The sequence below is a fragment of the Balaenoptera acutorostrata genome, chromosome 1 (genome assembly GCF_949987535.1).
Source record: "Balaenoptera acutorostrata chromosome 1, mBalAcu1.1, whole genome shotgun sequence".
Lineage (NCBI taxonomy): Eukaryota > Metazoa > Chordata > Mammalia > Artiodactyla > Balaenopteridae > Balaenoptera > Balaenoptera acutorostrata.
Window position 1 is genome coordinate 38,727,669 of NC_080064.1, and position 13,978 is coordinate 38,741,646.

At 47.7% G+C, this 13,978-nt stretch overlaps 1 protein-coding gene across 1 annotated transcript in view; it reads left to right on the plus strand.

Moving 5' to 3' along the window:
- Positions 1–1,051: 1,051 nt before the first annotated feature.
- Positions 1,052–13,978, plus strand: part of NSUN4 (NOP2/Sun RNA methyltransferase 4) — a 30,009-nt gene continuing 17,082 nt past the window's right edge. Inside the window, exons 1-3 of the mRNA XM_007164518.2 lie at positions 1,052–1,191; positions 5,103–5,446; positions 10,786–10,940. Coding sequence (XP_007164580.2) covers positions 1,099–1,191; positions 5,103–5,446; positions 10,786–10,940 — 592 coding nt within the window. The 5' untranslated portion in view covers positions 1,052–1,098. The remainder of the gene's footprint in view (positions 1,192–5,102; positions 5,447–10,785; positions 10,941–13,978) is intronic.

A 13,978-nucleotide genomic window follows, 5' to 3' on the forward strand; every position in this document is an offset into this window, starting at 1 on the left:
TTTTGCAACTATTAGCAAATTCATTTCAGCATTCCTTTGGCTGATAATCTAAATCTCTGAAACTCAAATTCTCCTTTGAACAAGTCTTACCATCTCACTGGTTCCCTCATTATTTAGGATAATAATGGATAAGCAGTTTATTATGATGAATAAAATCTTTGGCATGTGTTCATTTTATATTTTTATAAGTTATGTTTTTAACCTTTTGAAAATTATTATTTAGCACACTATAAGAAAATAAATACATATCAGGTGATAATAAGTCAGAAGAATAAAAGCAGGGTAAGAGGACAGCTATTGACTGGTGGTGTAGTATATACTAGTGTAGATAGGGTCAATCAGTCAACAAGTCCTGTACTTCTTTCTCTGAACTGTAAGGGGAATCCATCTTCTTCTCTCCATCTTCACTGCCACCACACTAATCCAGACCATGGTCTTCTCTCATCTGATCTCCCTGCCCTACTCCCACCTACTCCGATCGCTGGCTATCAGATGTTCATTTGTAAAAACAATTATCTGATCATGACCCTCCTTTCCACTGGCTCCTGTGGTGGAGTCAAGTTCTGTGGAAGCTTAAAAAATTTGGGAGACCCTCTTTAAGAAAAATAATACAAAAATTAGGTACGAGCCTTGAAAAGGGCAGTGCAAATGACAGGTCCTGAAACTTAAGCTTAATTAGCTTCACTATAAAACCGCCTCTGCCTAGAAGTCTAGCCTCGTTTTTCTGTACCTCAGGATCTCTCTCTGTACTTCTGCCTAGAAGGCTCTTCTCGCTCCATTTTGCCTAACTAACTCCTTCAGTACTCAACTGTCAGCTACCAGTCCTCCCTGATCCCCCAACTGGGTTAGGGGACTTTACAGTCTGTACAAGCATCCAAACGGAGCCACCACTCTCCGCGAAAAATTCTTCTTTTCCAGACCCTCAAAAGATCCCTACGCTGGGCTGGGTTTGCATCTGCGACGTATCGGTGGGCGGAGCCCCAGAAAAGAGGCGTAACTCTCTCCCCTTTTCGTCCGCGGTGGGGCGCACCACCTCTCCGGAACCTGCGCGTCTCCCTTAGCGGTTCCGGTCGGAATTACCCGGCAGCGCACGCCGACATGGCTGCGCTGGTAGGGAAAGGTGTGCGCGACATGCTGAAGCGTGCGGACTTCATGACGGTCCCGCGGAGACAACGACATAAGAAGAAATGGGTGAGGTCCCGTGGCAGCAGTGTCTCGCCACCACCCCTCGGGAAACTTCTCCAGCCCTCCCACTTCCCGCACCCCCAGTTAGGCTCGCTACTCCCGCGCCTCTGGAACGCCTTGGGCCTCCTTTCCCCCGCCCCTCAGGGGGCGTGACTAGGCGCCTCCCGCTCACATCTGTTACGTCATCGCCTCTGTCCGCCCTTTTATTTCGTCAGAAGTCTTCGGCTTTCCCTCTTAAGTCTGCAGACTCCAGACTCCGCCCCTCTATGTTACGTCATCACCTCCGTCCTCTTTCTTTCAGTTCTGTCACGCCTCTTGTTTCCCGGCTTTTGGTTACCTTCTCCTGGGCCCCCACTAACCCTTCCACTTCCCTTCCTCCCTCCCCCCTCCCCCTTTTTCCTCCTCCCTCTCCCCTCCCACCCCCCGCATGACCTCTTCTCCTCCTTTCCTCCTAAACCTTCCAGCCTGGCCTCTCTCACCCCTAGGAAGGTGACATAGCGACTTCCCCTTCCCTCCTTCCACTGCCCTCCAGGAAAGGATTCAACCCCTTCCTCAGCCTCGAGCCGTCTCTGGTGCCCAGGAAGTTACAGTAGCCACCCTCCCGGCCTTTCCCCAAACCCAGGCAAAAGGTGCAGCGACTCCTCTCACCCCATGGGCTCTCCCCACTTATCCAGAGATCCTTTCTCTGGCCTCACTTGTAGCCCTGGAATTTCTTCCATAACCGGCCAGCCCCCCTCCCTACCCCGAGCGATTCCTTCCCCGCCCCCACCGCCCCTCTCCCCACCCCCACAGACTCCCCTGCGCCCAGGAAGATGTTCTTTCGAACCCTGTTCTCCACTCCTAGGAAGGCCCTACTGCCGGGAGCCTATCCTCTCGGGTTCGTCCTCTCCAAGTCCTTGTGTTGACCGGTTCCGCCTTGTGGCGTCACCCGCTGCCCGTCCGCGGAGCCCTTATTTCAGCTGGATCAGTCCCCTGAGAACACCATGTCCCTGTCCCCGAGGCCCTTACATTGACCAACACACTTATGGCTGTTACTGTGGTGGATACCCTTCAGCCCCAGTAACCAAACCGGTGACCTCCCCTCCCCTCACTCATGTGCCTTTGGAAACTGGCCCCATGATTTCACCTTCCATCACTCCTGGGACCCAGGGAACTTGCCCCATGATTTCACCTCCTGTTACTCATAGGCCCCTGGGAACTGGCCTCATAATTTCACCTCCTCATGCTCACTGGCCCATGGAAACTAGACCTATAATTTCCCCACCCCTTTCTCACAGGGTTTTGGAAACTGGGCCCATGACCTCCACTCTGCTCTCTTCCTGGTCCTCAGGGAGAAGTTATAATGATCCTCCTCTTTCCCCAGCATCTTCCCCACCCACTGGCAGCTTTTACCATGGCTACGTTAAGCATCTAGACACTTGTGAACCTAAACCACAGCTTGACGCCCCTCTTGGGAAAAATTACTGTGGCTCCCCACTTTCTTCTCAGGCAGACACATCTTCTTGTCCCAGCTCACCTCAGGAGGGCTCTCATCACTATTCCCATCTTCCCCCAGAGGCCCGCATACCTGCCCCTGGGAGCCCTTACTGTGCCATCCGCCTACCCCCTGGGAGTACTGGCTCTCCTTGCTCGCCCCAGTCCCAGGTTTCCAGGAAGCCTTGCTTTGAGTCCATTTACTCTTGGGAGACTGGTGGGAGCTCTTATCTCTGCATAACCCCAGGCACTACAATTTCTGGTGCACCCTGTCCCCAGGAACCACCTCTTCCCCTGTCCTCCCACTGTCCTTGTTCTGCCTTCTTTCCTTCACCTCCAGGCAACCAGTTTATGTCTCCACCCCAGGCACCCCACTGCAGAAGCTATAAGGAACCCCCTCTCCCTACCCCAGTTTGCCCCCAAGCAAAGTCTCCCAAATCCTCAGAGTTAAAACAGCCATGTGCTCCTCACAGATGTCACTCCCTGGTCACCCAGCACACTCCTCCTGACCGGCCCATGTCCCCTAAGGCCAGCACCTCTCCTCCACCTCCCTCCTGCCCTCCTGGTCTCTCCGGTCCTTCTTGTATGGTGACATCCATCAAAACTTGCTCAAATTCCTGCCCCAAAGAACTTCCCCAAGGGACTGCCGCACCTACTGTGGTCCCTAGAACCCTCAAAACAGTTATCCCCACTTCCCTTCCCCTTCGCCTTCCTTGTGATCCTGTCTTACCCAATAGTTATGCTCAGACCAGCCCCCGAGGACCCCCCATTGGACCCCCCTGCAGTACCCATGTATATTCTGTGGTTTCCCCCACCCGCCGCGATCCCTGCCTACTCTCTGGTTCCCTCAATCAACCCGCAGGTCCCCTTCAGTGTCATAACCAGCCCGTGGCGCCCCCCTGTGGCACCTATAGCACTCCCAGGGGCCCACCCCAACCTCATCGCCAGCCTGTGGCGCCTCCTTGTTCTACGCATATCTATTCTTTTATCCCTTTGAGAACACCCTTTGACCACCCAAATTTACCCATTGCCCCCCGAGCCTGGGGCCATCTTGATACTAGGCCCTGTGGCCTCCATGTCTACTCTGTGGCTTCTCGAGACTGCCGCAAGGAGTCTCCCCAGATCCCCTACAGCTGTCCTTTGTCTTCATCCAAGAGTTCCAGCTGTAGTACTAATGCGAACTGTAGTTCGACTGTTGTTATTAGTGAATGCCAGAGTAGTGACAGCCAGAGCAAGAACACCCTCCAAAGCACAAGTTGGAGCCAGAGTGAGAGTACCCATAGCCCTAGCACAAATTGGAGTCAAAGAAAGAGTTTCCATCTTAGTAGAAGTCTGAGTGGGAGCAATAGTACCCATCAAAACATAAATCAGGAACAGAGTGAGAGTCCTCAACTTTTTGAAAGTCAGGGCCAGAGCGAAAGTACCCAACACAGCAAAAGTCAGGGCCCGATCAAGAGTGCCCTCCATAACAGAAGTTGGAGCCGAAGCAAGAGTCCTCGCCGTGGCAAAAGTCGTGGCCAGAGTGAGTCACCACCGTAGCAGAAGTCAAGGTCGGAGCAAGAGTCCCCACCATAACAAGAAATGAGGGCAGAGAAAGAGTTCTGACCAAAAATCCAGGCTAAAGCAAAATTCATAGACAGTAACAGGGCTGCCAGCCATAGCAAGCATCCCAGCTGTGGCAACCAGGACCAACCTGTGGACTCCTCAGCTGAGGCCTTTTTTACCTTTCAGTCTACTTCTGTGCTCTTCAAGCCTGACTCATGCCCCTCTCTGCTACCCTCATAGCAGTCATCCTGTAAGTCCCCACTTTTGTTCACACCTCAAGGTTTCTGTGAGCTCTCCTCATCCCACCTTCCTGGAGTCTGGGGACTTTCCCAAAATGACCCTCAGCCCTGTGATTCTGAGCTTTGTGGTGTCAGTCACTGCATGACCTTAGGTAAGTTACCCTCATCTCTCCATCAAATGTAGAAGGTTGATATTTTTTGTGTCCCACTGCGCTATCTCTTGTGGTGCTCACCTAAACTAGGAGACATGAAAGTGCTTTAGAAAATGGAAGGACTGTTCAGAAAGAAAGCATCTTCTATTTTTAAGCTTGATGCTTCACCCAGGGCCTACATAGTTTCTACCAACCTTCTGTAGACTCTTCTCAAGAGTCCTCTCCAAGGCCTCAAAGGAGTACCCTCTTTATTGGTGACCCCCACATGCTATTGTGAGAGCTATAGCTTACTTTCACAACACTGAGACAGAAAGGCTGGTTCCCCACTGCTTGTCTCTCACACACTTCTTTGGCAGGCAGAGGCAGGATGCAAAGACAGAATGCAAAGACAGGAGTGGGCACTAGCTGGATCCACGTTTGCCCCAGCGCTCTGAGGTACTGGTGGGGTCAGGCAGTAGGGGATAGAGGCAAGACTGGAAGACCAATAGGCCTGTTCTCGTTCTTTTAGGCTGCCACAGAGCCCAAATTTCCTGCCACTCGACTGGCTCTGCAGAATTTTGACATGACCTACGGTGTGCAATTTGGGGATCTTTGGCCATCGATCCGGGTCAGTCTCCTTTCAGAGCAGAAGTATGGTGCACTGGTCAATAACTTTGCCGCCTGGGATCGTGTGAGTGCTGAGCTGGAGCAGCTGAGTGCCAGGGACTTCGTGAATGAAGCTATCTTCCATGGGGAACCAGAACCTGAGAATGGCCAAACTGCAGCTCCACCCCCTGCCTCCTGGGCCTGCAGTCCAAACCTTCGATGCTTCACTTTCGCCAGAGGGGATGTCAGCCGTTTCCCTCCTGCCAGGTAGGATCTGGAGTTGTGTCTGGGGCTGTCCTGAGTGTCTGCTGGAAGTAGACAGGAAGAGATGCAGCTCCTGTCCTGTTTAATAGGGATCTTAATACTGCTAATATTTACTGAGTACTTATACATGCTGGGCATTATCTCCTTTTGTTCTGTCAACAGCCCTCTGAGGTGGGTAATATTATTGTTTTTCTTTTACATTTGAGGAAACTGAGGTACAGAGAAGTTAAGGTACTTACTTGCTTTAGGTCCCTTAGATAGTAAGTGGTGAAGCTAGTATTTAGACCCAGGCAGGCTGACCTCAGAACCTGCACTTTGAACCTGCTTAAGTGCCCCACTTCTACTTCCTAAGTAAGAAAAAAAACAAAAAACTAAAAACCTTTTTACATGAGCACCCTCTCCAGTTAAAATGTGTGTTATTTACAACTGCTTTCTCACTTGCCCCCATCAAAGTGAGTAGGACAAGTAACCTCATGATACCAAATAAGAGGTGGGACTTGCCTAGGAAATGGGGCTTGCTTAGGGACACAAAGTTAGTACCAGACCAGACTGGGGTAAAAAAAAGGAGACCTTCCAGTCATCTTATCCAATGCTCAGATGTATATGAAGTTGAATGAAAAAAGACTGTAATAAAATGCTAAATTGAGAAAAGGAGAGCTCAGTGTTAGCTGTAGGAGGTGGGAATTGATCTTTGAAGGACTGATTCATTCATTCAACAAATATTTATTGTCTACCAAATGCTAGGCACTCTTAAGTGCACAAGTCCTCATGGAGCTTGCAGCCTAGTGAGGGAGATAACTGTTGAAAAACTATTTATGGTTGTGATAAGTGCTACAGAAAAAAAGTACAAGATGCTATGAAGTCTTATAGTTAGGAGATCTAATGCCGAGGAAGTGAAATTTAAGCTAAGACCTGAAAGCTGAGTAGGAATTAAAGCTGGTGGCATGGGAATGGGGATGGGAGTGTGATGTGAGGCTACAGAAGAGGGCTGGAGCCAGATTTTGAAGGTTTTACAGGCCTTATGGGATCATGGACTTTTTCTCTGAAAGGAAGAGGGAGCCATGAAAGGTTTGTTTGTTTGTTTTGTTGGTGGTGGTTTTTTGTTTGTTTTTGGCCACACCATGTGGCATGCAGGATCTTAGTTTCCTGACCAGGGGTCGAATCTGTGCTCCCTGCAGTGGAAGCTCAGAGTCTTTTTTTTTTTTTTTTAAATATTTATTTATTTATTTATTTTTGGCTGTGTTGGGTCTTCGTTTCTGTGTGAGGACTTTCTCTAGTTGCGGCAAGCGGGGGCCACTCTTCATCGCGGTGCGCAGGCCTCTCACTATCGCGGCCTCTCTTATTGCGGAGCACAGGCTCCAGACGCGTGGGCTCAGTAGTTGTGGCTCACGGGCCTAGTTGCTCTGCGGCATGTGGAATCTTCCCAGACCAGGGCTTGAACCCGTGTCCCCTGCATTGGCAGGCAGATTCTCAACCACTGCGCCACCAGGGAAGCCCGGAAGCTCAGAGTCTTAATCACTGGACATCCAGGGAAGTCCCAGCCATGAAAGGTTTTAAGCTGGGGAATAACATGATCAGATCTGAATTTTTAAAATATCGTTCTGGCTGCTGTGTGGAAAATAGATTGGAGAGGGGCAAGGCTAGAAATGGGGTTGTAAATTAGGAGGCTTTTGCAATTGTCCTAGCTGCGGGTTTGAGGGAAGGCTGTATGCTTAAGAGAAGTAAGAGATGAGGTTGGAAAAGTACATGGGGGCCATGTGTGGGAATCTTGAATGTCAGGAGCTTGCAGGTTCGGGGAAGGGGATTTTCCTGGTGGTCCAGGGTTGCTTATAAATGGCTGGAATTACCAGGGCTGGGTAGCTTCAGAGATGTGCCTTTTAATTCATATTGCTGTAATTGCAGTATGTTCATCTGTTCTAGAGAACCACTGAAGAGGGTTTCTGAGTAGAGGAAAGGTAATGTACAGTGGTTAAGAAAACCTAGGTTTGGATCCTGTCTTCACCACTTATTAGACATGTGGCATTGGGTAACTGAGCCTTGGTTTCCTTATCAGGAAAATAATCTGGAAAGTAATGGTAGTAATAGCTGACACTATAGCTCACTATGTGCCAGCTACTGTTCTAAGTACTTGTCTTCTATTACTTCCTTTAATTCTTACACTAATCCTATCTGATAGGTACTGTTATTACAGATGAGGAAACTGAGGCACAGGGAAGTTGAGTAACTTGCAGAAGGTCACACAACTGATGAGCAACTGGGCTGGATTTGAGATCCAGGCAGTCTGGCTCTAGAATCTGGGTTCTCCTGCCTCACAGGGTTGTGGTGAGGATTAAAGGAAATGATGCGTATTAAACACCTAGTATAGTACCTGCAATATAGCACTCATAAATAGTATCTCTTACTATCGATGTTATTCCCATCAAGGTTGTGCTTCAGGAAGATCATTTTAGTCACTGTGAGGAGGGCATAGATTGGAGCAGGATTAGAGACCAATTTGGAGGCACTGGCTTTAGGCAGATCCATGGAGTAAGACCCATGTGGTTTCCTAAGTTGCCTGAGGACACCTGGAGAGTAGTGGGGGAAGCAGCCCTCTATGTTTAAGTTTTTTTCCTTCTTGTCTTGATGGGCTCCCTGTAAATCAGGGGGATCTTAATCTCTTGGGAGTTCAAGGATGTATTTAGGGAGTCCAGGAACCTTCTGAAATTGAGAAATTGTTGTGCTGCTTTTTTTTTTTTTTTTAGTTTATTTATTTTTTATTTATTTATTTTTGGCTGTGTTGGGTCTTTGTTGCTGCACGCAGGCTTTCTCTAGTTGCGGCGAGCAGGGGCTACTCTTCTTTGTGGTGCGCGGGCTTATTGCGGTGGCTTCTCTTGTTGCGGAGCACAGGCTCTAGGCGCGCAGGCTTCAGTAGTTGTGGTGTGTAGGCTCAGTAGTTGCGGCACAAAGTGTGATTTGACTTTGAAAATATCCTATCACGGCCTGAGCCCATTTGTGAACGCCAGAGGTGTTGTGACCTCAAGACTGGGGATTGTAGGTCTTGTAGCTGATTCTCAGTGGTGCTCTGTCTTATATCTTGTCACATCTTTCTTCCAGAGCCTTTCTGTCAGGTCAGCAAGGACCAAGTTTCTGCCTCCTTGAGGCTGTCGCCAAAGGCTGTCCGTGCTGAACCGTGTCTCAGGCTGAATGGCTGCACCACAGTTGCCCTTATGACAAGTGGGTTGGTAGTGAGAAGGCCTTCTGTGACAACAACCTGTCTGTTGTCCCTCTCTCTCTACCCACATGGGTGCTGCCTCTCTCCATGCCTTATTAGCTCTCATTTGGACTCTACTTTTTTTTTAATTAATTAATTTATTTTATTTATTTATTTTGGCTGTGTTGGGTCTGTGTTGCTGCGCGCGGGCTTTCTCTAATTGCGGCAAGTGGGGGCTACTCTTCATTGCAGTGTGCGGGCTTCTCATTGTGGTGGCTTCTCTTGCTGCAGAGCATGGGCTCTAGGCTCATGGGCTTCAGTAGTTGCAGCATGTGGGCTCAGTAGTTGTGGCTCACGGGCTCTAGAGCACAGTCTCAGTAGTTGTGGCGCACGAGCTTAGTTGCTCCGCGGCATGTGGGATCTTCACAGACCAGGGATCGAACCCGTGTTCCCTGCACTGGCAGGCGGATTCTCAACCACTGCGCCACCAGGGAAGCCCCTCTCATTTGGACTCTTGTAACAGCTTTCCCACTGGTGTCTCTGTTTCTAATTTGTTCTTTGTAGCCCACCTAGCTTTCTAAAACTCTAACTAGCCCATCATGTCATTTTCTTTAAAAACTTTTGGTAACTGCCTACAGGTTATAGTCCAGACTCCTTAGCATAGGGTTTAAGACCTTTTACAGCCTTGGCCTCTATCTGCTTTCCAACTTCAATCTCATGTACCTTGTATTTCTTTCTTTTTTTTTTTTTAAACATCTTTATTGGAGTATAATTGCTTCACAATGGTGTGTTAGTTTCTGCTTTATAACAAAGTGAATCAGCTACACATATACACACGTTCCCATATCTCCTCCCTCCCGCATCTCCCTCCCTCCCACCCTCCCCATCCCACCCCCCAAGGCGGTCACAAAGCACCGAGCTGATCTCCCTGTGCCATGCGGCTGCTTCCCACTAGCTATCTATTTTACATTTGGTAGTGTATATATGTCCATGACACTCTCTCACCTTGTCACATCTCAACCCTCCCCCTCCCCATATCCTCAAGTCCATTCTTTAGTAGGTCTGTGTCTTTATTCCCATCTTGCCATTAGGTTCTTCATGACCTTTTTTTTTTTTCCCTTATATTCCATATATATGTGTTAGCATACTGTATTTGTTTTTCTCTTTCTGACTTACTTCACTCTGTATGACAGACTCTAACTCCATCCACCTCATTACAAATACCTCCATTTCATTTCTTTTTATGGCTGAGTAATATTCCATTGTATATACGTGCCACATCTTCTTTAGTACCTGGTATTTCTAACACACCAGATTTCTCACTGTGTCTGAAAGAAGGTATGAGTTTGCATTCATCTGTGCCTTTGCTTTTTCTTTTTACTTCTGCTTGGAATGCTCCTCTTCCCTTTTTTTTTTAACTGAATGAAGACCCATTCCTTCATCAGATCTAACTCAGGTAACTCTGACTCTGACAGGCACAGTGCATGACAGTCTTTTCTGAACCCACAAAGCACTTTGTGTCTCAATATGTAACCTAATAAAACTGAGTTCCTACTACATGCCATTCACTGTTTCAGGTGTTGGGGATGTTATAATGAACAAAGCAAGACAAAGTCCCTACCTTCGTTCTAATAGGGAGAGAGAGAAGGGGTAAAATACACACAAACCTATACACATAAAGTGAATAATAAATACTTTAAAGAAAAAGGATGCAAGATAGATAGATGGGAGTAGGGGGCTGCTACTTTTAGATGGAGTAGTCAGGGTATGCCAGTGCCTCTTTGATGAGGTAACTTTTGAGGAGGACCTGAAAGAAGTGAGGAAGCAAATGAGGGATATTTGGAGGAAGAGTGTTGTAGGCAGAAAGCACAACAACTACAAAAGCCTGAGACAGGAGTATGCATGGCTTAATTAAGGAATAGCAAGATGGCTGGTGTGGCTGAAATAGAGTGAGTTGATCTATGTTTTAAAAGGCTGCTCTGGTTGCTATGTAGATGAATGAGTGAGTAAGTACACAACTGAGTGTGGGTCTGAGAAATGAGTTTTTGCTGAGTAGAGCTCAGTAGCCCCTGAGGGCATGGACTTGTGACCTTGACTTCCAGTGGGTCTCCTGACTTGGAATTTGACTCAAAGGTGGTCTCCTCTCTTCTAGGCTTGGCAGCCTGGGTGTCATGGATTACTACCTGATGGATGCTGCCTCCTTGCTGCCTGTCCTGGCCCTCGGCCTGCAGCCTGGTGACACCGTGCTTGACCTGTGTGCCGCCCCTGGGGGAAAGACACTAGCATTGCTTCAGACTGGCTGTTGCCGTAAGTCAGAGGGCTGGTGTCTTGGCAGGGAGGGCTCCCGACCTCACCCAGTCAAGGGCACACTAAATATGATGGGCTTCTGGTCTGGGTCACAGGTAGGATAGTGCTTGCTTGCTAAGCTGGTGTGTTTTTTCTGTTTGCAATGATTTTCTCTCTTTCTCCGTTAGTTGGCCAGGGAAGACTGCTGAGCAGAGCAAGGTCTCTGAAGGCAGATTAAAACAGAGCCCTGATTAATCTACCACATGACACTTTCATCCCTCTGCATCTGTTTACTTTGTGTCTAAGATTAAGTTCCATTTCCTTAGCCTGCCATCTAAAGTGATAAGATCTGGCTGCAGCAGCCTGTTATAGCTTTATTTTCATTTTTTGATAAATTTATTTATTTTTGGCTGTGTTGGGTCTTTGTTGCTGCGCGCGGGCTTTCTCTAGTTGTAGTGAGTGGGCTTCTCACTGCAGTGGCTTCTCTTGTTGCGGAGCACAGGCTCTAGGTGCGCGGGCTTCAGTAGTTGTGACTCACAGGCTCTAGAGTGCAGGCTCAGTAGTTGCGGTGCACAGGCTTAGTTGCTCCAGGCATGTGGAATCTTCCTGGACCAGGGCTTGAACCCATGTCCCCTGCATTGGCAGGTGGATTCTTAACCACTGCGCCACCAGGGAAGTCCCCCGTTATGGCTTTACTGTGTCATTCTGCCCCAGGCTTTGTGTGTTTCTGCCAAAACTTGCTACTCTCTGTTGCCTGAATAAGCCTCCAACTTTGCCACGTTATGGATTCTCTCTGGAATACCCCCACTTTATCACAGCTGGCCTGTCAATGCCCTTTAAGCTTTCCAGCCTCAGCTCAAGTGTGCCACCTCCTGGAAATCTTCCCTCATGATCTCTGCTGGCCAGTTGAGAAGTGCTGCCTCTGTCTCCTGTGCTCCCACACCATGGGCATCACCTTTGCAACTGTTAGCACATTAGCCTTGCATCAGAGCTTTACTGGGTATGCATCTTCTTCCTCCTCAAGACTATAAATTCCTTGAGGACAGGCCCAAGTCTTACTCAGTAGTATAGGCCAGGCTGGGCCTTGTACATTGTAAGTGTTCACTTCAGCCATCCATTGGCCGACATCCTGCCTTAAATAGGCAGTATTTTTATCTTGAGAAATATCCACAAGGGGGCTGTATTTTTCACACTGATCCTGGAGCTCAGCCAGGCTTAACTTGCCATATGCCCTAGCCTTTTTGTTGGGCCTGGATCCTTCTTTTCCAGTTCTCATTAGCCAACTTGCACAGTTTGAGTTAGCTTCCAGCCTCAAGGTAGGTCCTACAGGTGATTCAGAGAGGTACCACATTTGATCACTAGCTTCTGGCAGTCCAGAGAGAATGGAGAAGAAATGTTGATATGGTTTAATGGGTCCAATTCAAGGGAGCCCAGCCTGTGTACTGGGCTGTGTTAATCTGACTGAGTGCTGTGAGAATCCATCAGAAGGGGGAATGGATAAGGTAGGGTTACTTGGATGAGGAGGGACTGGAACTCAGAAGAGGAAGAAGGGCCAAGGAGAAGTAACTGAGAGTTGCTTTTCTAAGGTATGCTGAATTACCAACACCTCACCCTTATCCCAGCTCCTCACTCAAGTGGCTCTGTGATCCCAAGGAGATAGGAATTACAGGGTAAGAAGGGACCAGCCCTCATATTTTATGGAGGGGGAAATTGAGCTCTAGAGAGATTAAATAACTTGAATCTTTTACATGAGTTGGAGGTAGAGGCAGAAGAGGAACCCAGCTTTTCTTTTCTCAGTTGATATCCTGCTGCAAATTCCTCTTGAGCAGAGAATCCAATTTTGACTTCTTTGAGTGCCCTCAAAAATTGGGACATATTTCTTTGTGGGAAGACTAAGCTGGTTCACCATTGGATAAGGTATGTATTCTCTAGTTCTTTACCACAGTGCCCACTGCTCCCTTTCACTCCTTGACTCTGAGGCCAGGTGTCAATTGCCATTTATCATTAAGCTTGCAGTAATAGTATTTCTTATAGTAGAGCCAAGAGCAAAGTGAGATATTTCTTGAACTCATGTCTGTCACAAAAGGGAAAATGAAAGGAAGATGATGAATCATTTAGGATTAGGTTTGGTCATATACAATAGAAAACTCAACTAACCGGCTTAAAGAAGAAATGTTTATTTCTCTCTTACATAAGAGAGCTGGGATATAGGCAGTCCAGGGCTGGTATGGAGACCCCACAATTATCAGGGGACTTGGGCTTCTTCTTTCTTTTTTGCAACCTATTTTATTGCTGGCTTCCATCCCCAGGATTGCCTCATGGTCCTCATGACTGCTGGAACTCCAGTCATCACATTCAAATTCCAGGCAGGAAGAAAAGACTGGACAAAAGGGACACATCTCCTGATTGTATCAGCTCCTTTTAAACGTTTTCCCGGAAGTCCCACACAATAATTTTGCCTACAACTCATTGACCAAAACTTAGTCATTGAGTCTTACTTAGTTGTCAAAGGAGGCTGGGAAATGTAGTCTTTTGGGGAATATTGCTTCCCCCTCCCTCAAATAAAATTGGAGTTCTATTACTAAGGAATAAGAGGAGAATAAATTTTGGGTAAATAATGTGTAGTATCTACAAAGATGAAGAGAGACACATATTTCAAGAAAAGTGGGAGAGAACGTGTTTCTTTAGAAATAAATGTTTTAACCTGGTCTGCTTTATTTATTTACATAACCTTTCTGGCCTATGTCGGTGTTTGCCTTTGCAGCCCCCACTCCAGAGTGTCTAGTACTGTGCTGTGCATGTAGTAAACGTTTCTCCTCCACCTGACCCTGCTCCTGGGGTCTGCATTGATTGGCTATGCCTGAGAATTGGTCTGACTCTCCATTAGCACCATTGCTGGTGGGATGTTTTCTTTTGCTGTGGCCTCTGAAGTTGCTTTATTCCTGCGGGCATAAGATGTTCATACTACCCAAAATGTCTGTAGATTCGGTGCAATCCCTGTCAAGATTCCAATGGCATTTTTTACAGAATAGAAAAAACAATCCTAAAATTTATGCTCC